Raw genomic sequence first — 24,433 nt, 5'->3', positions numbered from 1 at the left:
GAGGTACGACTGTGTTACTTTTTCAAAAAATAAAAAATAAAATAAAGGTATAAGGCCGTTTTAGTTACTATGGCTGTATAACAAAGTACACCCCAGAACCTTTATGGGTAAAACAGTCATTTATTCTGCTTATACATTCTGTGGCCAAGAATTTGAACAGGGCACAGTGGAAATGGCTTGGCTCTGCTCTACAGTGTCTGCTGCCTCAGCTGAAAGCTTCAAGTCTAGGCACTGGAAATACCTAAACTTAGGTTCTGAAGGCTTGTTCGCACATGTCTGGCTCAGCCAGATGATGCTGGCCATTATCCAAGGATGCCTCAGTTCCTCTCCAGGTGGGCTCCTCCATGTGGCCTTTTCCATGTGTGCTAGTTTAGGCTTCCTCACAGCACAGTGGGCAGAGTCTCCAAGGGCAAGTGTCACAAGAGAAAAAGAACCAGGCAGAAACCATACGGCCTTTTATGACATAGTCTCTGAAGTTATGCAGCATTATTTCTACCTCATTCTACAGGTTGGAGATAGTCACAAAGTCTCACCTAGGTTGAGAAGGAAGGGGAATAGACTTCAGCTCTTGATGAAAAGTGGCAGGATTCTGGAAAAGCACATAGGAAACATTGCTGTGGCCAGTTTCAGTTAATACAGTCTGCAGTCGGTGGTCACCTGTCCAAAACAGAATTACATTAAACGAGGCTGCTTGTAAAGTGAGGTGCAAATCCATACTGAAGACTATAATTTCATGTACTGCTACGTCCTGCGGAGTGGCTACCAGATAAAGTACCTCAGTGGCTACATAAAAGTCATTTGCAGCAACTATTCAATTTCCAGAATTAGGTTATACTTGTGTTCGTGGTTGTTTTCCTGAGGAAATAATCTAATAATCAGAAAAGCTAATATTTGTTTGTGTTTATAAGAGCCAGGCACTGTGGTAAGTACCAACCATTTAATCCTTAATTGTGTGAGGCGTAGATACTCTTCTGATGCTCACTTTTTAGACAAGGAAGCTGCGGTGTGGGGAGATTACATAACTGGCTCAAGGTCACGGGGTTCGTGGTGGCATCTGCAGCTTCTGGGTCTGGCCAACTCTGGCGCTCACATGCTCACATTCTTTCTTCAATATTTTACTCAAAACAATGGTTGGGGCCAGGTGCCACCGCACCTATAATCCCTGCACTCTGGTAGGCCAAGGCAGGCGGATTACTTGAGCCCAGGAGTTTGAGACCAGCCTGGGCAACATGGCAAAAGCCTGTCTCTACAAAAAATACAAAAACTAGCCAGGTGTGATGGCGAATGTCTGTAGTCACAGTTACTTGGGAGGCTGAGACAGGAGGATTGCTTGAGCCTGGGAGGTGGAGGCTGCAGTGAGCCGAGATCATAACCACTACCCTCCAGCCTGGGTAATGGAGTGAGACCCTATCTCAAAAACAAAACAAAACAATGGTTGGAATAGCTAGTGTATCTCCCATTTCTTATGTCATCCACTACTAGAAGCCTGATCACAAATTTTCAGGAATAGCAAGTGTTATTTCCTTTTATTAAATTGTGAAGTGTCATGCTTTGTCACAGAACAAATGCTAGCTCTCCATAAGATCATTGGCTCATGCGTTATCCTTATCTGGAGTCCAAATAGACCATTAGGTGGAAGTTTCAAAGATGCAGATTTTAAATCTAGTCATGAAAAAGTGTCATAGCCACCAGAGCTGGGGCATGGCATGTCTCAGGAAGCCATGCTTGTCACAGAGGGATCACTCTGAGGCTAGAGGAACATCTGGGCAATCCTACTTGTGTACTCATTGGATTCATTCAGTGACCTTGTTAGTATCCTTCTAGCTAAATGCTCTGGGTCTTAATTCACGACTCCAAGGTTGCTCTTGATTTTAAGGAACATTTTGGCAGAATAGAGAGAAGTTGAGCAAATATTAACAGATGTCCAAAGGGGCAGTGTGATTTATTATGTCAAGAGAATCAGTTTTATGTTGAGGGAAGAATTTTGGTAGAACTACACTGTATTTTTTGGAAAATATCATATTTGGGTTTTTTCATTGTATAAGTAATACATGGATACATGCTTATATAAAGAAAAATTTATAATATAGAAACATAAGGAGGAAAAATGAGTCATTTTTCTCCCATAGTTCACTCCTTTCCCCTCCCTTTCAGTAACCAGTGCCAACACGGGTGTGTCTTTCCAGACGTTAAAAGCAGGCATACATATCTCTAAGGGAAAGTTTGCGTTTGCTTGTTTTTTCTTCCTGTATTAATAGGATTTGTGTATATATATACACACACGTAATATATTTTGTATCTGTATATATAGAGCATATTTCTGTGGTGCGCTTTTTAAATTTTATGACAAATCCTACAGCTCTTCCATGTCACTGCATATAGATGTATCCACATTCTTTTTAAAACCACAAAGTATTCCATGGTTAGACTTTTCCACAATTCAGCCATTTTCCTATTAATGACATTTGTTTGTTACAGCACTGTTCACAATAGCCAAGATACAGAACCAACCCAAGTGCCAACAACAGATGAATGGATAAAGAAAATGTGATAGATATACACTATAGAGTACTATTCAATCATTGAAAAGGATGAAATCCTGTCATTCATGGCAATATGGATAGAACTGGAGACAATTAAGTGAAATAAGCCAGGAACAGGCAGTTAAACACTGCATGTTCTCATTCATATGTAAAAGCTTAGAAAAAGTTGATCTCATAGAAGTAAAAAATAGAACAGAGAATACTAGAGGCTGGAATGGGAGGGATAGGTAGAGATTTGTTAAATTATACAGAATTACAGCTAGATATGAGGAATGAGCTCTGGTGTACTATACTATTGTAGATGACTATACTTAACAATAATGTATAGTTTCAAATACCTGAAAGGAGGATATTGAATGTTCCCAACACAAATAATAAATGATTGAGATGATGGATGTGCTAATTACCCTGGTCTTAGTCACTGTACGTTATATGTATCAAAACATCACTGTGTACTCTGTGAATATGTATCAATTAAACAGACAAAATTCAATTGAAAATAAAATCAGAAATTAAACCTTCGTCTAGTTTCCTTTTCATAGTGATTTATCTGCATTAGAAAGCAATATTGGGAGTATTCCAATAATTACATTTAGTCAGAATCGAGACCTCCTGTCCTAGCTAGTTAGCCAGAGACTTGAAACAGAGGTCTTCTGAAATTCCTAGTCTCTGAGGAAATAGAATCACAACCACTAGGGGCAAAAACTCATGGCTTTTATGTCATCATTGTGTTCTGTTCTGTTGCATACTTTGTGTGTGGGTGTGTGTTTTATACTTTTTTCCCTTTAACCGTTTATGCTCCTTCATGTTGGTCCTATGTCCGTTTGACTCAGCCCATTCATCTTTGATAGTTTCGTTGCTTTCTGACTTAAATTTTATGCTTCTTGCTGCAGATCAGGAATCAGCCATTCATCTAAGGAACTCAGGTTCTGTTTAGGAGGAATGATATTTAGCAGCCACAGCATAGTTACATAATTTGCTTGTTGCTATTGTGTTGTCATTTTTCAGTGAATAGTTCTAGGAAATAGGTATTATTAAAAGAAAAAATGTGATCATGTTGTTATTTCCAATTCAAATTTAACATTACAAATGTTTACATCTTTGATTTTGTACTTGTATCTTTTCTCTTACACTGAAGATCTTGGTTCCTAAATTACATTAACATAATTCCTCCCTTGCATTAATAAAATAGTTCCAAAAGAGCAACATTGCTGTCACAAACAAACTACAAAATGAAGTTTGGCTGGGTGTTGTGGCTCACATCTGTAATTCCAGCACATTTGGAGGCTGAGACAGGTAGATCACCTGAGGTCAGGAGTTCGAGACCAGCCTGGCCAACATGGCAAAACCCCGTCTCTACTAAAAATACAAAAATTAGCCAGACATGGTGGTGCCTGTCTGTAATCCCAGCTACTTGGGAGGCTGAGGCAGGAGAATCTCTTGAACCCGGGAGGCAGAGGTTGCAGTGAGCTGAGATCACGCCATCCCACTCCAGCCTGGGCAACAGAGACTCTCTCAAAAAAAAAAAAAAAAAAGAAGTTTAAGATTTGTCTTTGTTTTGTTCCTATTTTTATCCTTAGCATCTATTCTAAAATAGATACTTTCTATGCTGTCTTATAGACCTTTGAAATAATTCCTCTAGTCAGTCTTACTTGTTTGTGTCTTGTTTGTTTGTTTGTTTTTTGAAATGGAGTCTCACTCTGTTGCCCAGGCTGGAGTTCAGTGGCACGATCTCAGCTCACCGCAACCTCCGCCTCCTGAATTCAAGTGATCTGCCTCAGCCTCTCGAGTAGCTGGGATTACAGGCATACGCCACCACACCTGGCTAATTTTTGTATTTTTAGTAGAGATGGGATTTCTCTATGTTGGCCAGGCTGGTCTTGAACTCCTGACCTCAGGTGATCCGCCCACCTCAGCCTCCCAAAGTACTGGGACTACAGGCATGAACCACCACGCCCGGCCAGTCTTAATTTATTTTAATTTGATTTTCAATTTTTAGGATTTGCTATTTTGTTTTATTTATTTATTTGTTTATTTTATTTTTTATTTTTTTTGAGACTGAGTCTTGCTCTGTCGCCCAGGCTGGAGTGCAGTGGCACAATCTCGGCTCAGTGCAACCTCCACCTCCTGGGTTCAAGCAATTCTTGTGCCTCAGCCTTCCCAGTAGCTGGGATTACAAGTGCCCGCCACCACACCCAGCTAATTTTTGTATTTTTTGTAGAGACGAGGTTTCACCATGTTGGCCAGGGTAGTCTAGAACTCCTGACCTCAGGTGATCTGCCCGCCTCGGCCTCCCAGAGTGCTGAGATTACAGGTGTGAGTCACCATGCCTGGCCTAATTTTATTTTTGAATACGTAAAACACCTATGTCTCTAAAGTAGAAATTCTATAGCAAGATACACTCAGAGATGCCTCACTCTTCCTTGTACCCTCCTCCCTTCTTCAAAATGAAATTGATTATTAGGGTTTGGTTTATTATTTCATTGTTCTTTGTGCAAGGGCGAACAAATCCATGTATACTCCTGCCCTACACACACACACAGGTAGCGCTCCATCTGCTATTCTGTGCCTTGCTTTTTTCAGACGCGTTAGGAAAGGCCACATCAGTCATGACATACACACGCTTCTTTACTCACAGCACTCATTGTCGCTTTCATATTTCTTGCTTTAGTCTTACTGAGTTTTTTAATTCTATAAGTAAAAACATTTTTTAAATCCAGAATTCAAAAGTGATCATAAAAGTTATTCCTCCTTTTATCATATACTCTCAGCCGTTTATGTGGAGTAGGAGTGTGAGTGTGTAGCCTTCCAGACCCTTCTATGTTACAGAACAGAGGAATTTCTTATTGAAATTTAACTTTGAATTGTTATACTCGTAATTTTCTTAGTTACTATGCTAATATCTCATTATTTACCGGTTCCTAGACATCAGACAAAAACTGATAAATTCTCAAATACAGAGTAACAGACAGTTGTTTCATAGTGTCTGGTATCAAGATGATAAAGCATACACCCATCTTCCTCAGCTTCATTTCTAAAAATGGAACTGAGGAAACCAAGTTATGAAATATAATCAAATTATTAAATATAAATTTAAGCATATATTATTAAATATAAATTAATAAAATACATTTATTGATTATAAAGTACTTAAATATAATCCATTGAGTTCTATCTTTGGGTCTGTCGTCACCTTATAGAACTTTTTAGACTTTTGTCTCGAAAACTGGAACAGAAAGATCAGGTTTTATTACATATGAACATTTTTACCATAAAGTGTAATTCAGAAAACTTCCTAGTTTCCTCCTTTTTTCAAGATACTAGGAAAATCAGGCTTTAGTTTTATGCTTTCCGCTCTGTACTCCCAAACAAGAGCTCTTAAATATTTATACTTCTGTTACCCCCAAAGTTTACTGCTGTGATTTGGAGAAGTACCAAGTTCATGTATCTGTTTGCTTTATTTATCCTATTTTTTTCTTTCTAGGTATTTTTTGATTTAATGAGAGAAATTCGAGCGAGAAAGATGGAAGACAGCAAAGAAAAGAATGGAAAAAAGAAGAGGAAAAGTTTAGCCAAGAGAATCAGAGAAAGATGCTGCATTTTATAATCAAAGCCCAAACTCCTTTCTTATCTTGACCATACTAATAAATATAATTTATAAGCATTGCCATTGAAGGCTTAATTGACTGAAATTACTTTAACATTTTGGAAATTGTTGTATATCACTAAAAGCATGAATTGGAACTGCAATGAAAGTCAAATTTACTTTAAAAAGAAATTAATGTGGCTTCACCAAGAAGCAAAGTTCAACTTATTTCATAATTGCCTACATTTATCATGGTCCTGAATGTAGCGTGTAAGCTTGTGTTTCTTGGGCAGTCTTTCTTGAAATTGAAGAGGTGAAATGGGGGTGGGGAGTGGGAGGAAAGGTGACTTCCTCTGGTGTTTATTATAAAGCTTAAATTTTATATCATTTTAAAATGTCTTGGTCTTCTACTGCCTTGAAAAATGACAATTGTGAACATGATAGTTAAACTACCACTTTTTTAACCATTATTATGCAAAATTTAGAAGAAAAGTTATTGGCATGGTTGTTGCATATAGTTAAACTGAGAGTAATTCATCTGTGAATCTGCTTTAATTACCTGGTGAGTAACTTAGAAAAGTGGTGTAAACTTGTACATGGAATTTTTTGAATATGCCTTAATTTAGAAACTGAAAAATATCCGGTTATATCATTCTGGGTGTGTTCTTACTGACACCAGGGGTCCGCTGCCCCATGTGTCCTGGTGAGAAAATATATGCCTGGCACAGCTTTTGTATAGAAAATTCTTGAGAAGTAACTGTCCGCTAGAAGTCTGTCCAAATTTAAAATGTGTGCCATACTCTGGTTCTTGAAAATAAGATTCCAGAGCTCTTTGATCGCTTTTAATAAACTGCAAGTTCATTTTAAATGAAGGGCCAGCATATATACTTGCAAGATAATTTTCAACTGCAAGGATTCAGCACCAGTTATGTTTGAATGAACCCTCCTTTTCTCTGAGATTCTGGTCCCTGGAAATCCCTTTCTGCTAGTGGTGAGCCTGTAAGTGTTAAGTTTTTAATCTGGGAGCAGGGCATAGGAAGAAAATGTCAGTAGTGCTAATGCATTTTGCACTAGAACACTTGGGGAAAATATTCATGCTTGCCATCTGTTCATTTCTAAATTTATATTCATAAAGTTACAGTTTGATACAGGAATTATTAGGAGTAATTCTTTTCTGTTTATGTTTATAATGAAGAACACTGTAGCTACATTTTCAGAAGTTAACATCAAGCCATCAAACCTGGGTATAGTGCAGAAAACGTGTGGCACACACTGACCACACATTAGGCTGTGTCACCATTGTGTGCTGTACCTGCTGGAAGAATTCTAGCATGCTACTTGGGGACATAATTTCAGTGGGAAATATGCCACTGTCAGATTTTTTTTTTTCCTCTTTGCAGTGGGGCTAGGACAGTTGATTCAACAAAGTATTTTTTTCTTTTTTCTCAGTCCTAATTTGAACAGGTCAAAGATGTGTTCAGGCATTCCAGGTAACAGGTGTGTATGTAAAGTTAAAAATAGGCTTTTTAGGAACTCACTCTTTAGATATTTACATCCATCTTCTCATGTTAAATATTTGTCCTTAAAGGGTTTGAGATGTACATCTTTCATTTCGTATTTCTCATAGGCTATGCCATGTGCGGAATTCAAGTTACCAATGTAACACTGGCCAGCGGGCCCAGCAATCTCCATGTGTACTCATTACAGTCTTATTTAACCAGGGGTCCTAACCACTAACATTGTGACTTTGCTTTGAGACCTTTCCTCTCCTGGGTACTGAGGTGCTATGAAGCCAACTGACAAAGATGCATCACGTGTCTTAGGCTGATGCCACTACCCGATTTGTTTATTTGCAATTTGAGCCATTTAAAGACCAATAAACTTCCTTTTTTAAAATGTTTGTGGTGTTACTTGATGTTTACAATGTAACATGTAACATTCAAATGTATCAAATGAGGCATCTTTACCAAACAACTAAATCTTTTGAGCTCTCAGTTTGGAGACTTCTTTTGTGTAATGCCAGATTTCCTAAATAACAGTGTCAGCATTGCTCAGATTTAATCAAGGCTCAGAAATGGAAGGACTCGTGTACAACTACATTGAAGATGTTCTGTGCCGTCATGAAATGACAAATGTGTACATTACTTTTAGAATGCTCCAAACTCTAGAATGAATAGGTGACAGCTTTATATTCATTTTCTAATCAGAATGACCCCCAGAGACAATTTCCAAATTGTGGGAAGAATGACACCCTGTACCATTTCACCAAGCTTCAGGCCAACGTTTGATGTCTGGAGGGAAGCGTGGCCTATTAACTATTGAATAGCCTGCAAGTTAGAAACAATCCGGCCCAATATTGAGCACAACCTTTCAAAATCTGGTTCATTTTAATTTCGTAACTCATAAGCAGTGCTAGAATGAGCACATTTAAGTAATAATTGGCATAATTTTAAATCTCATTGTGTGTACAGATCCTTAACACCAATATGGAATATGATGTTAAATACTATGCCTCATAATCCCAGCGTTTTGAGAGGCCAAGGCAGGAGGTTTGCTTGAGCCCAAGAGTTCGAGACCAGCCTGGACAACATAGCCCCATTTACAAAAAAATTAAAAAATTAGCTGGGCATGGTCTTGCTCACCTGAAGGAGTTAGAAAGTCATGTCCCAAAATTTTGTGAGAAGAACGTAAAAATTTGGCAACTTTATGTTACTACCTTAAGCTATCAAAGCATTTACTAAAATTTCTGTAGAGGTTTCTGAGTAATCCAGTGTCAGAAGTCTCCTTTAGGCGAAGTCTGTAATCCCAGCACTTTGGGAGGCCATAGTGGGCAGATTGCTTGAGCCCAAGAGTGAAGACTAGCCTGGGCAACATGGTGAGAACTCATGTCTACAAAAAAATCAAAAAATTAGCCAGGCACAGTGACGCGCGCCTGTAATCCCAGCTACCAGGGAGGCTGAGGCAGGAGGATCCACTGAGCCCAGGATTTCGAGGCAGCATTGAGCTATGAACAAGCCACTTCAGCCACTGGGGACAAAGTGAGACCCTATCTGTATTTAAAAAAAAAAAAAAAAAAAAGCCTCCTTTGGTGTCTGAAGTCAAGAATGGCAGGTCAGTAGAGGTCTTTGTGCCTTTAGTATTCAATAGATTTTGATGGACTGCCTGCTCTGGGTTCGGCTGGGAATACGCAGGTGAAGGACAAACAGGCGTAAGGGACAATTGCAGAGATTCATACTGAAGAAAGTACCCCATGTATAAGGAGAGGAAGTGAAGTTTCAAAAAGATTAGAGGTTGTCTCATTCTCCTCATGCCGAACTAGGCCCCCTATTTCTTAATGATCGTCAATCCATATAATATTAGCAAACAGTACATCTGACATGCAAGATACTGTATTTTTATATATCTAAATTTAATACTTAACCCAATGAGGTAGATAGTGCCATTAATCCTTACTTTGCAGATGTTGGAACTGAGGCATAGAGAATTTGAATAACTTCCCCAAGGCCACAGAACTGGTCATTATTAACTGAGATTGGAAGCAAAGTAGTCTGGCTCTGAGTCCGTGCTCTTATTAATCACTGCACAGTGGAGAAGCAACAGAATGGAGCTCAGATTACAGTTAGTTATTTCCTATACTAAAGTGGGAAACACCCGAGATTTCCCCAGGGCTGCAGCCTCTTGAATGACAAAGCTTGCAGATGTTGCTGTGTGAATGGGAAAGAGGCTTCTTGTGCTTGCAGCCTGGTTGCTAAGAGGATCAAGAGCCAAGAGGCAAAACCTTGTGCAGAGCTCAGATGTGAATGGGAAAGAGGCTTCTTGTGCTTGCAGCCTGGTTGCTAAGAGGATCAAGAGCCAAGAGGCAAAACCTTGTGCAGAGCTCAGCTGTGGAGCCAGGACTGACTCTGCTTTTTCCATAACATCAGTAACGAGGCAGCATTCCTTTGGCAGCCCAGAGCTTTCCTCCCATATTTTTTTAACTGCAAAATCATTTCAGTCCTCTACTGTAGCAGTTCTGCATGCAGCTACTGTAGACAATACCTTGTGGGTGCACGGCAAATGGGCAGGAAGTGAGGTTTGGTCATCTATTCTCAATCAGGACCCAGGCACCATTGATGGGGCTGGGGACAGGGTGGAGGAACAGTTAACATCTGTTTAAGAGAGGATATGAGACACATGAAAACTTGCAAGGCTAATCTGATAGAAAAACTGTCAGATATCTGATAAAAGATTGCTTTCATCAAAAGCCCCAAGGAAAATAAACAGAAAAGCATTTAGGTGCTTGCAAGCATATAGTACTTAGAAAATACTCCTAAAGACAATTTTGGGGCTTGTTGAATTGGAAGCAGGTATTAGAGCTAACTTCTGAGCCTCTGCTGACAGGTAACTGGTCTATGAAGGAAGTGAAGTGGATTTCAGGTTAAAGCCCTGAGAGCTGCATCATCACATGCCAGCTCTTTTATTTGTTTATGGACTGGTCTTTGTAAAGAATGCCAGATTCGGCTGGGCGCGGTGGCTCCCACCTGTAATCCCAGCACTTTGGGAGGCCAAAGCGAGTGGATCACCGAAAGTCAGGAGTTTGAGACCAGCCTAGCCACCATGGTGAAACCCTGTTTCTACTAAAATTACAAAAATTAGTCGGGCGCGGTGGTGCACACCTGTAATCCCAGCTACTTGGGAGCCTGAGGCAAGAGAATTGCTTGAACCTGGGAGGTGGAGGTTGGCTGTGAGCAGAGATTGCACCACTGCACTCCAGCCTGGGTGACAGAGTAAGACTCTATCTCAAACAACAACAACAACAACAATAAAAAAGAATGCCAGATTCAATGGATTCAATGGGTAGATATTTAGATGGTTTTCCTAGAATCCTAGAAGTTGGCCTAAAAGGCACCTTAGGAGCCATTCCCTCAGTTTATAGATCGGAAGAAAGATAATTTGCACAGGATCACCGAAGTAACATAAGAAGCAAAATTAGAATGCAGAGCTTCAATTTAAAAAGGAAAAAGAAAAAGTCATGGTGGTTCATGCCTATGGAGGGTGAGATGGGAGGATCACTTGAGCCCAGGAGTTTGAGACTAGCCTGGGCAACAAAGTGAGACCCCCATCGAAAAAAAAAAAAAAAAAGCATCTGTCATCTTTGTCTTCTTTTTTAGAGACAGGGTCTCATTCTGTTGCCCAGGCTGGAGTACAGTGGCATGATCATAGCTCACTGCAGCCTCGACCTCCTGGACTCTAGTGATCCTCCTACTTCAGCCTCCTGAGTAGCTGAGACTAGAGGCGTAAGCCACCACATCCAGCCGAGTCATCAGTCTGCTAATTTCAAGCTCTTCCTATTTACCTTTCCAAGTTCTGGGTGGGGGCTGAGGGTGCTTTAAATGGAGACAGCACAATAGTCTGAGGGTTCTCAGAGTGTGATGAACTGAAATTCAAATTTGGCCTCCATCCTTTCTCATTTGCCTTGAGGAACTTCCTTGAACCCCAGGTTCTTCACTGTGAAACTCCTAGTCAGTGCCTAATTCCTAGGGTTATTGTGAGGATTTTACAAAAAAATAAGCTATTTTTAGTACAGGGTATATATATTTTAAATGCAGAGAAAAGTTCTCTGTGGCTGGCCCCCTATTCTCTGTAAAAGCAGTTTCTGTGTGACATTCTGCTTGGCACCAATTAAACCATTGACAATACCCCTGAAGTCCATGTTTTATGTTGGAAAGAAGAAACTGGGAGACTCTAGTTTAAGGAACCAGAGATTCAGGTTGCCACACCTTTGTATTCACTGAGTCTTAGCACGGAAAGTACCCTCAGATGGCAAGTCATGGGAACAAAGAAGTGAAGTCTGCAGAGACCAGGTGGCCTGTGCAAGGTCACAGCTAGAAAGACTTAATCTTGCACTGCTGGCTGAGTCTCTCGTGTTCTTTCTATCCCACTCTAGTATCTTTCATCAATATCTGGAGTTCCTGCCAGGAAGATGGGGATATGGAGCATAAGGACCCTAGAAGGAAGGACAGGTCAGAGATACCTGACTAGTTACAGAGAAGGCTCCTCTCTCAGCTTCACTGAAGGCCTGGAGCACCGGGGGAGAGGCAAACTCAAGAGACCATTAATGTGGGGATGAATATTCTCTTTGGCCCCTGATACGAAAGTTCTGACTTAGAAGAGGCCTTCAATACACTTTTACTCATTGACTGAGAGACTGGAGAGATTGAATCATTCAACGTTTTGACCCTAGATATATAGAGAGCACATGGTTAAGCACTGACGAAGAATTTCATTCTTGAAGAATTTTTTAGAGCAACCTGAGATACCAGCTCCAAGAGTTTGTGGGGTTTTATTTTCAGGCCCCATTGCATTGGATGTGAGCGAGGCTGCATTTTGGGAATTATGAGGTGGTTCACTGATTCAAACCACTAAACTAAAGCGGCCTGCCTTCACCTTGATTCTCTATTTTGGGGGTCAGCTTGCATCACCAAAGGCAAATCTTCTTGAGAGGGCCAATAGCATAAGTGGAGCACGGAGGTGAAGGTGCACAGACACCTGCATATCACATCACATCTTGTGTCTCTCTTATCCTGCCCCCAGCACATCACACTCCTACAGTCCCAGAAAGAAAATACTGTCTCAGGAAAGTGATAGTAAATGAGAATGATAATACATGATGAAATCAGCAAAACACATTGTGAAGCCTATGTCGCAGTTGTATTTATTCTGAGACCCATTAACATTAAGAGCTTGTATCAACACAGAATTTTTAAACAATAGAAAAAGGAAAACAGGAAAATGCTGAGCAGCAGCTGCAGCCTCTGGTGAAAAGGCTGGCCAGTAGCATATCTAGGTAATCCCCCTGTCCCACTACATATCTGCCAAAGACAGAAGGAAACATTAGATTCCGGGAAATTGGCAACTGCTTTGTAAGTTTGCTCCACTGCTGGGAGGAGGCTTCAGATGAAGCACTGTCCTTATTCAAAGGTCAATAACCATTTCCAAGAGAGAAGCCACAAACCTTCTGACAAGTTATCATGACAAATGAGCCTTAAAAGGACAGCTAGTGATTGTCAGGGTATGCAGGGCTCAGCAGGTGATATATTTTGGATATCTGTCCCCACTCAAATCTCATGTTGAATTGAAATCCCCAATGCTGGAGGTGGGCCCTGGTGGGAGGTGTTTGGGTCATGGTGGGAGGTGGATCCCTCATGGCTTGGTGCTGTCTTCATGATGGTGAGTTCTCATGAAATCTGGTCATTAAAAAGTGTGTGGTACCTCCCCCTCCATCTCACTTGCTCCTGCTTTCACCATGTGACATGTCCGCCCCCTTTTCTGCCATGATTGTAAGCTTCCTGAGGCCTCCCAAGAAGCTGAGCTGATGTTGGCACCATGCTTCCTGTATAGCCTGCAGAACCATGAGCCAATTAAACCTCTTTTCTTTATAGATTACTTAGTTTCAGGTATTTCTTTATAGCAATGCAAGAACAGACTAATACAGAAAATTGGTACCAGGAGGGGATATTGCTATAAGGAGACCTGAAAATGTGGGAGCAACTTTAGAATTGGGTAACGGGCCAAGGTTGGAAGAGTTTGGAGGGCTCAGAAAACAGGAAGATGAGGGAAAGTTTGGAACTTCTTAGAGATGGGTTAAATGACTGTGACCAAAATGGTGATAGTGATATGGAAAATGAAGTCCAGGCTTCTGAGGTCTTAGATGGAAATGGCAAACTTATTGGGAACTGGAGGAAAGGTCATGCATGTTACACCTTAGCAAAGAGCTTGGCTACATTGTGTCCATGCTCTAAGGGTCTTTGGAAGTTTGAACTAAAGTGTGATGATTGATTTAGGGTATCTGGTGGAATAAATTTCTAAGCAGAAAAGCATTTGAGATATGGCCTGGCTGCTTCTAACACCCTATGCTCAAATGCAGGAGCAAATAAATGACTTAAAGGTGGAATTTATATTCATTTTTTAATAAACCTTATTAATTTTTTTGAGACAGGGTCTCCCTCTGTCACCCAGGTTGGAGTGCAATGGCATGATCTTGGCTCACTGCAACTGAAAGGAGCCGGGCACATTCCTCAGCCCCGGGCTCAAAACAAGCCCAGTACAAACACATCCCATCCTCCCATCCCACCACATATCGCCATATATCTCTCAAACTTCCTGAGCCCAGTACAAACACCACCAGGAAAGTCTCCGATAAGGGGACAGCCGTTCAAAGTTTTACTGAAAGAGCAGGAACCAAAAGAATTCCTTTGTTCCCCTGTAACTTTCAGGCTATAAAAAGCAAACACTCGCATTGTTCAGGGCCCTCTTGTATGCTGTGGAATGGAGGGACCAGGTTCAAACTTGTAGTAAAGATCCTTGCCGCTTGGCTTTGACTCTGGACTCTGGTGGTCTTCTTTGGGGAACTAACGGTCTGGGCATAACACAACCTCTGCCTCCTGAGTTCAAGCAATTCTCCTGCCTTTGCCTGCTCATTGGTTGGGAATATAGACATGCACCACCACACCCCGCTAACGTTTTTTGTTTTTGTTTTTTTAGTAGATACAGGGTTTTGCCATGTTGCCCAGTCTGGTCTCAAACTCCTAGACTCAAGAGATCCATCTGCCTCGGCCACCCGAAGTGTTGGAATTACAGGCATAAGCAGCTGGAATTTATATTTAAAAGGGAAGCAGAGCATAAAAATTTGGAAACTTTGCAGCCTGGCCATGTAGCAGAGGAAGAAAAAGCTTTTCTAGGAGAGGAATTCAAGCAGGTTGTGGAGCAACCATTTGCTAGAGAAATTTGCAAAACTAAAAGGGAGGCAAGTGCTGATAACCAAAACAATGGGGAAAAGGCCTCAAAGGCATTTCAGAGAACTTTGTGGCAGCCCCTCCCATCATAGGCCCAGAGGCCAAGGAGGAAAGAATGGTTTCATGGGCCAGACCCAGGGCCCTGCTGTCCTACATAGCTTGGGACATTGCTCCCTGCATCCTGGCCATTCCAGCTCCAGCCAGGGCACAAAGGGGCCCAGGTACAGCTTGAGCTGCCACTTGGGAGAATGTAAGCCTTAAGCCTTGATGACTTCCACTTGGTGTTAAGCCTGCAGGCACACAGAATGCAAAAGTGAAGGAGGCTTGGGAGCCTCTGCCTAGATTTCAGTATGGAAAAGCCTGGGTGTCCAGGCAGAAGCCTGCTACAGGGGTGGAGCCCTCAGAAAGAACTTCTATTTAGGGTAGTACCAAAGGAAAATGTGGGGTTGGAGCCCCCACATAGATTCCCCACTGGGACACCTTCTAGTGGAGCTGTGAGAAGGGACCACCCACCCTCCAGATCGGAGAATGGTAGATAGACCAGCAGCTTGCATCCTGCACTTGGAAAAGCCACAGGCACTCAAAAGACTGTGAGAGCAGTCTTTTTAAGATAAATACAGGACTCCAAAAATAGTGTGGTGAGCTGCAAAATAGCCCCCCAAAGATGTCCATGTCCTAATTCCCAGAACCTGTGGATATGTTATTATCTTATATGGCAAAAGGGACTTTGCAGGTGTGATTAAGTTAAGGATTTTGAGATGAGATGACTATCCCGGATTATCTCGGTGGGTCCAGTGTAATCTTAAGGGTCCTTCTAAGATGGAGGCAGGAGAGTAAGAGTCAGAGAGTCAGAGAAGGAGATGGGAAGATGCAAGCAGAGAATGAGGGTTGTGACGCCAGGAGCCCAGGAATGCAGGCAGCCTCTAGAAGTGGGAAATGCCAAAAAGCAGATTCCCCACTAGAGCCTCCAGAAGGAACACATGCAGCTCTGCTGACACCTTGATTTTAGCTCCATAAAACCCATTTTGGGCTTCTGATCTTCAGGACTGTAAGATAAGTCTGTGCTGTTTCAAGTCACTAAATTTGAGATAATTTGTCATATCAGCAACAGGAAACTAATGCACAAGACTCACTGGGCCTTGCAAGCTCTCCCCATCTTATGCTGTGCTCCCTTCCCCTGGCACTCCATGTTTCAGCCACACTCATTTCTTGTATCCCTTCCCAATTCAGAGCCTTTGCACATGCTAGTCCCACTGCTGGAAAACCTCTTTCACATTCCTCTTTGTCAAGCATAGCAAACAACATTGGTTCCTACCCCAAATTTATTCCTCCACCACCCATTTTCCTTTCTGGTACAGCCCAGTTTTGTTCAGGAATCCATTCTTTTCTGTATGAAAAGAGGCTGAAGGCTCAATTCTAGCTCCAGGGAGTAAATCATGTTTGATTGGTCTAAGCAAATAGGATGATTCCATTACCCTTGCCATCGATTGGACTAGGCATCATGTGATTCTAGCCAATAAGACTTGGGATGCTGTCTCAAGACTTCATGGGAAGATTTTCTGCTAAATGTAGATGCACAGGGAGTAGTGGCTCCTCTTCTGTTGGTCACATTTGTCTCTGCACATAACATCTGGAACTGTGAAAGCCATTTTTGCAATATGAGGGGAAATGAGCCAACACTGACAATAGCAAGAGGAAGATGAAGGGGACGTGGGTTTTTGTCGTTGTTGTTGTTGTTTGTTTATTTTAATTATTGACAAGATCTTGCTCTGTCAACCATGCTGGAGTGCAGTAATGCAATCATAGCTCAGTGCTGCCTCAAACTCCTGGGTAAAGTGATCCTCTCACCTCAGCCTCTCAATTAGCTGGGACTATAGGCACATGCCACCATGCCTGGCTAATTTTTAAAATATTTGTAGAGATGAGGTCTTGCTACATTGTCCAGGCTGGTCTGAAGCTCCTTGCCTTAAGCAATCCTCCCACCTCAGCCTCCCAAGGGACCTGGGTTCTTGATGACATTGTTGAACTACTGAGTCGTCCAATGTTGAAGTTTCTTTATTTCTGGGCATCTTATATGGGATGATCCATTTTCCTTATTGTTGAGTCAACTAAGTTACGGTTTTCAATACTTGAAGCCAAAAGCATCCTAACTGATAAACAAGGTTAATTCCTTCTCATCCTTCAGACTGAAGCTTCTTATCCCTCAGGCTGATTGTTACTTTCTAAGGGAGGCCTCCCTGAGCTGCCTAACTAATCGAGTCCCCACCTGTTAACTCTACATATCCTCCTATGCAACACTTAGGAGCAATTGTACATTTACGGGCACAACTATTTAATTAATGATTGAGGGTTCCCCTGAACTCTGAGTTCAATGATTTGGCAACCATATCTGCTTTTACACACCATCGTGTCCCCAGGACATGTATTTTACATCATCATGTATTTGTTGGAGTGAGTGGCGTTGTTGCAGAGATAAGACTGTGAACAGGACACAGTTCCTGCCCACCAGGACACTTCAGGAGAAAGAGAGGCAGACTCTGTGAACAGTGTAAAACAACATAGGAAGTGTCATTGAAGATGACAGAAAGAAGAAAGAAATGCAGAGTCACTAAGCCATTAACTTTCATTGAGCAGTGTTAACATTTTAACTTTTTATTATGGAAAATTTTGGATCCATTCCTAAGAGTAGAGAGAATAGGCTAGGCTTGGTGGTTCATGCCTGTAATCCCAATGCTTTGGGAAGCTGAGGGGGCAGGATCACTTCAGGCCAGAAGTTTGAGACCAGCCTAGGTAACATAGTGAGAACTCTGTCTTTAAAAGAAACAAAATTGGCCAGGCGCAGTGGCTCATGCCTGTAATCCTAGCAATTTGGGAGGCCAAGGCGGGTGGATTGCCTGAGCTCAGGAGTTCGAGACCAGCCTGGGCAACAACAGTGAAACCCTGTCTCTACTAAAATACCAAAAATTAGTTGGGTGTGGCAGCATGCACCTGTAGTCCCAGCTACTCAGGAGGCTGAGGCAGGAGAATCGCTTGAACCCAGGAGACGGAGGTTGCAGTAAGCCAAGCTCGCACCACTGCACTCTAGCCTGGGCATCAAAGCGAGACTCTGTCTCCAAAAAAAAAAAAAAAGAAACAAAATTAAAATTAAAAATAGGGCTGGGCATGGTGGGTCATACCTGTAATCCCAGCACTTTGAGAGGCTGTGGTGGGAGGATGTCTTGAGCCAGGGAGGATGGCTTGAGCCCAGGAGTTTGAGACCAACCTGGGCAAGATGATGAGACACTGTCTGTATAAAAAATTATAACATTAATTATCTATGACCTGGGTAGCAGACATATTCAGTGGGTGAATATCCCTGAGGTCATAGAGTCAATTGCACATGGCTTGCATATGAAGTGAATCAGCTGCCTCATCTGGGGTGTCCATTGGCCTTTATAGGTGAAGTTAAACAGTTTCCCTTCTCAGGGTAAACAGACCTCACAGTGGCTTTTATCCAGTGCACCAGGCTGGCTGTTCCCTCAGGCATAACCTCCTGTGTGTCCAGATCATATATACCCATCTGTGACTGTTCAATAGTGAGCTATGGGTCCTGCATCAACCCAAACATGCTCTTCCACTCTCAGCATTTAAAACCAAAGATACTGCTCCTGAATTAGTTATTCTCAATCCATTTTTGTAAAGATGCCTTAGGAAGCTGATGATACCAATCCACAAAATGAAACAATTCCTTCACAGTATTCCCTCTGGCTTCAGTCGTTACTTGGTTTCCTCCTTCTCCCACGTTGAATACCTTCTTGGTAACCACAGTTCTTAGAGGTACTTTTTGTTGTCCTGGCATAATGTTCCCACTTGTGGGTAGCATTGAGGCTAGTGGCCTGAGCTCAGACCTACATCTGAGCTTGGTCCAGCCTCAAGACCCAACTTCACACTCTCTTTTACTTTCTTTTTTTTGAGACAGAGTCTCACTCTGTTGCCCAGGCCGGAGTGCAACGGCGCAATCTCAGCTCACTGCAAGCTCCGCCTCCCAGGTTCACTCCATTCTCCTGCCTCAGCCTCCTGAGTAGCTGGGACCACAGCCACCCGCCACTACGCCTGGCTAATTTTTTTTTTTTTTTTTTGTATTTTTTAGTGGAGACGGGGTTTCACCCTTTTAGCCAGCATGGTCTCAATCTCCTGACCTCATGATCCGCCCGCCTCGGCCTCCCAAAGGGCTGGGATTACAGGTGTGAGCCATCATGCCCAGCCTCTTTTACTTTCATTTTAGCTATTATAGATAACAGTAGCCAAGAGATTGAATATTTTATTTTTTTCTTATTAGTTTGCATTTCCTTATGCCTCCAGTGACCCAACTCCCTGGGAGTTGGATACATCTTTAAATTCCACTGGAAACATTTACCTTATTGATGAAAAAAGACAAACTCTAAAATTTTTAATATTCTGAGCCAAATATGAGTGGCCATGGCCCAAGGCAAAGTCTCAAGAGGTCCTGAGAACATGCGCCCAAGGTGGTTGAGTTATGGCTGGATTTTATACAATTTAGGGGGACATAAGACATCAACTGATACCTCATATACATGCCTTAATTCTGTCTTGAAAGGCAGGACAACTTGAAGCTGGAGAAGTGGGGAAGGGGGCTTTCAGGTTATAGATGGATTCAAAGATTTTCTGATTGGCAATTAGTTGAAAGAGTTATTACCTAAAAACCTGGACTCAACAGAAAGAAGTGTCTAGGTTAAGATAAGGGGTTGTGGAGACCAAGGTTCCTATTATATAGATGAAGTCTCATAGGTAGCGACCTTAGAGATAATAGATGGCAAATGTTTCCTATGTAGACCTTTAAAAGATGCTAGACTTTCAGTGAGTCTTTTCAGGATTGGGAGCACCTGGAACGGGAAAGCTCTAGCTATGTTAATAGAGACTCTTTACATACGCAAAATTTCTCCACACACAAAGAGGCTTTGAGGGTCATTTCAAAATATGTCAAAGAAATATATTTTGGATTTTCTTCGGGTCCTGCTATCTGTCATGTGATGCTATATTAGCACTGGTTTGAACTTTGGTATCTTATTGCTACAAACTGTCTGTTTTGACAGTCTTAAGATCTCTGTTTTAATGTTAATGCTGGTCAATTGTGCCTGAATTCTAAAGGGAGGAGAGTATAATGAGGCATGTCTGTATTGGCAGTAAGAATCCGATGGGTCTGCAGCAAACTTGATTCTTGCTTCCTCAAAGGAAAGAATTCAGCAAAGGGGCATAAGGCAGAGTGAGAGAATAAGGCAAGTTTAGGCCGGAGTGAGAGTTTATTAAAAAGCTTTAGAGCAAGAACAAAAGGAAGCAAATTACACTTGGAAGAAGGCCAAGCAGGTGACTTGAGAGATCTAAGTGCCCCATCCAATCCTTGAATTTTCTTTTTTTTTTTTTTTTTTTTTGAGATGGAGTCTCACTCTGTCACCAGGCTGGAGTGCAGTGGTGCAATCTTGGCTCACTGCCACCTCTGCCTCTCAGGTTCAAGCAATTCTCCTGCCTCAGCCTCCCGAGTAGCTGGTACTACAGGTGCATGCCACCAGGCCCAGCTAACTTATATATTTTTAATACAGATGGGGTTTCACCATGTTGGCCAGGATGGTCTCGATCTCTTGACCTTGTGATCCACCCACTTCAGCCTCCCAAAGTGCTGGGATTACAGGTGTGAGCCACCACACCTGGCCAAATAGGGGTTTTATACACTGGCATGGTTCCAGGGTTTGTGTTTCCTCTCCCTTGATTCTTTCCTTGGGGTGGGCTGTCTAAACACACAGTGGCCTGTCAGCACTTGAGAGGGGCCACATGAGCAGTGTGTTTACTGAAGTTGTGCAATGTGCTCATCTGAGGCATTTTTTTCCCACACCAGTCAAATGTTCCTAGAAGAAGGTCATACACCAGTGAAACTCTGCCATTTTGCCCCTTAGTGTGCATGATTAAGCCTGCTTGCCCAAATCCTCAGATCTTTTTGAGAAGCTGCTGATCACCAGCTTCAGGTGTTTTCCATCTATTGGGAGACTACCAATTATTATTTTAGGCAGTTTAACAACCACCTTCACCTGATGGTTGCCTAACATTGCTGGCGATTGGGCAGGGGAAACCTCCTCTCCTGCCCTTCTCATGTCTGCCTAGCTACCTACTCTAACATCAGCACCCTCATTTCTGTCATGGCCTGAACTAGTTTTTCAGGTTTTAGGTGTGATCTCCTTAGCCAAGAGGGAGTAGGCCCATTCAGTCCGTCACGGGGCTTAGAATTTTATTTTCGGTTTACAATCTCAACACAGCTGCCGCCTCATACATGGGTGACCACGTGGCCACCCAGGAATCAAAGGTTTCTCACCACTGCCCCACCCCCCGCCCACCCTTTTTTTTCTTTCTTTTCCCAAACCACATGTTTCTGTGGTCAGGGCCTTTCCAGCAAATCCCAATTCACTGACACAAATTATGTCAGGAAAAACTCTCTCAAACTGCATTTTTCCTCTACTCTTACACCACAACAATAATCATCTATATAGAAGACTTCTGTGACAAAATTTTAGGAGTTTCTCCCTACTATCAAGCAGGGGTCACCAGCTGGTTGTCCTCCAATTCAAGTCTGACACTATCTGGAGATAGCATCAGATTCCACTGGTTGAATACTCTGTCCCCAAGACTACCCTTGCTCCACAGACATCAACCACAAACCTGGGCCTTCAGAACTTCTGACCACCGGGTTTGGGTCGGGGTTCCCACAACCTCCTCTTTGGGTTTAATTAATTTGCTGGAGCAGCTCACAGAACTCAGGAAACACATTTATCAGCTTATTATAAAGGATATTACAAAGCATACAGATGAAGAGGTACATAGGACTAGGTGTGGGGGAACGGGCTAAGGGATCCCATGCCCTCCCTGGGGCACCGCCCTCCAGGAACCTCCACATTTTCAGCTATTTGGAAACTCCTGAACCCAATTATCTTGGGTTTCTATGGAAGCTTCAGGAAGTCAGCATTCCTTCCCCCAGGGTATGAGGCAGGATCCTCTCAGAGGAGGGTCATAAGACCCACAATCAGAAAGTTGGGAAGATTAGAGTCCTGCCTTGGGACAGGTGAAAGGAGGGCAGGCAAGAGATTCTGTTTCCTGAGGCCTAACACACCCAACATTATAACAAGAGACTATAAAAGGCTATGGGCCAGGAACCACGGATAAAAACCTATATATATATAAAATAACACCACAGGAAGAGAGAAATATAACTCTGTTTGCAGATGACATAATGCTGTGTACAGAAAATCCTAAAGAATCCATTAAAAATTAATTGAACTCATAAACTAGTTCAGTATGATTGCAGAGTAGAAGATCAATATACAAAAGTCAATTCCATTTCTATTCACCAGCTATAAACAACCCAACAAAAGTGATGTTTAAAACATAATAATTCTGAAGTGGCTACGTTGATTGGGTTACATACCTTAGGGTTCGTCGTCTCATGCCAGGGAAATTTAGGACCAGACACACACCAGGAGTTTAGGAACAGAGGTTTAATAGGCAGAAGAGAAGATAAAGAAAAACAACTCTTTCTACATATGGAGAGGGGTCTTCTGAGCAGAAAAGACTGGCTGGCGCAAATGTACCTTATTTTATAGTCCGGCTTGAGGAGGCGGTGTCTGATTTACATAGGGCTCACAGATTGGTTTGATCAGGTATGACATTTACATAGTGTGGGGCGGAGGGTGGGGGTGGGGGCGGGGGCGGTGGAGAGCGGGGGAAGGCTGGTTGCCCCACTCTAATCTTATTATGCAGATGAATTCTCCTTGGACTGCGCCATCTTGTCTGCTCCTTACTGTACGCGTGTCTGGCTGAGAAGGGAAGATGGAGCCTCCATCTTGAACATGTCTAGTCCCCAGTTCCTGCCAGCATTCACCCCTGCAAGCTCCCAGCTTGCTTGTCTATGTCTGCAGCTCAGCTTTACCGGCTGCTCTTTGATAGAAAATGATTTGAGCTGCTTTTCATTAAAGAGAAAAGCCTTGTCAAAGACTCCCATACCCTTACTATCTGCCTAAGTGATTTCTTCTTAAGTCGTATTATCAATTCCACTTATAATTGTTTCAAAAGAATAAAATACCTAGGAATAAATTTAACAAAAGAATTGGAAAATTTGGCCAGGCGCAGTGGCTCACACCCAGCACTTTGGGAGGCCAAGGAGGTTGGATCACGACGACAGGAGTTCAAGACCAGCCTGGCCAACATGGTGAAACCCTGTCTCTACTAAAAATACAAAAACTAGCTGGGGGTGGTGGGGTGCACCTGTAATCCCAGCTACTCAGGAGGCCAAGGCAGGAGAATGGCTTGAACCCAGGAGGCGGAGGTTGCAGTGAGCTGAGATTGTGCCACTGCACTCCAGCCTGGGTGACAGAGCAAGACTCTGTCTCAAAAAAAGAAAAAAAGAATTGGAAAACTTATAGCCTGAAAATTACAAAAATTTGCTGAAAGAAATTACAGAAGACTTACATAAATAGAAAACATACTGGTTTGGAAGAATTAATACAGTATTGCTAAGATAGCAATACTCCCCTAAATGATCTACATATTTAATGGAATTCTTATCAAAACTCTGCTAATTTTTTAAAGAAAACTGACAAGCTGATTCTAAAATTCATATGGAAATTCAGGGGATCCAGAACAGTCAAAACAATCTTAGAAAAGAACAAAGTTGGAGCAGTCACACCTCATGATTTCAAAACTTATTACAAAGCTAGAGTAATCACGACTGTGTGGTACTGACATAAGAATAGACAAATAGATCAATGAAATAGACTTGAAAGTCTAGAAACAAACCCTTACATTTATGGTCAATTGATTTTTGACAAGGGTGCCAAAATAATTCAAAAGGGGAAGAAAGTCTTTTTAACAAAATGGCGCTGGGACAACTGAATATCCACATGCAAATAAAATTGAACTTCTTCCTCAAACTATACGTGAAAAATATAAACCAAAAATAAAATTCTGAGCCCCCCAATCAACTGATGGACCCCCTCTCAGCCAAGGGCATTCCAATGTAAACTTGAACATCTAGTTAAGGTCACGATGGGAAGGAGGGGTCCAGGGTGCCTCATTGTACCTCCCTCCCTTTGGAATTCAGAACAGTTGACCAACATTAACATTAAAACAGAGTTCTTAAGACTGACAAGGCTGGGTGCGGTGGCTCATGCCTGTAATCCCAGCACTTTGGGAGGCCGAGGCAGGTGGATTGCCTGAGGTTGGGAGTTCGAGACCAGCTTGACCAACATGGAGAAACCCTGTCTCTACTAAAAATACAAAAAAAAAAAAAAACCTAACTGGGCATGGTGGTGCACGCTGGGAGGCGGAGGTTGCAGTGAGCTGATTAGCCAGGCCTGGTGGCACATGCCTGTAATCCCAGCTACTCAGGAGGCTGAGGCAAAAGAATCCCTTGAACCTGGGAGGCGGAGGTTGCGGTGAGTCAAGATCGTGTGCAGTTGCACTCCAGCCTGGGCAACAAGAGTGAAACTCCA

The 24,433-nt window shown here is 42.3% G+C and overlaps 1 protein-coding gene and 1 long non-coding RNA gene across 4 annotated transcripts in view; one reads left to right on the top strand and one right to left on the bottom strand.

Annotated features, from left to right (window-relative positions):
* RALA (RAS like proto-oncogene A) overlaps positions 1 to 8,025 on the top strand; it is an 83,339-nt gene extending 75,314 nt beyond the window's left edge. For all 3 annotated transcript variants that reach the window (XM_054655565.2, XM_054655566.2, XM_054655567.2), the window contains exon 5: positions 6,028 to 8,025. In XM_054655565.2, the coding sequence (XP_054511540.1) occupies positions 6,028 to 6,150 (123 nt within the window). In that variant the 3' untranslated portion in view covers positions 6,151 to 8,025. The remainder of the gene's footprint in view (positions 1 to 6,027) is intronic.
* LOC112209780 (uncharacterized) lies at positions 101 to 22,571 on the bottom strand. The gene is made up of 2 exons (XR_002944620.2): positions 22,372 to 22,571; positions 101 to 657 (listed from the first exon to the last, which is right to left on the bottom strand). It is a non-coding gene; the product is annotated as an uncharacterized LOC112209780 (long non-coding RNA).
* Between the last annotated feature and the right edge of the window lie 1,862 nt (positions 22,572 to 24,433).

Source organism: Pan troglodytes, chromosome 6 (assembly GCF_028858775.2).
Source record: "Pan troglodytes isolate AG18354 chromosome 6, NHGRI_mPanTro3-v2.0_pri, whole genome shotgun sequence".
NCBI classification, from domain to species: Eukaryota; Metazoa; Chordata; class Mammalia; order Primates; family Hominidae; genus Pan; species Pan troglodytes.
The sequence above is the reverse complement of the archived record's forward strand: the minus strand, read 5'-3'. Positions and strand labels throughout refer to the sequence as shown.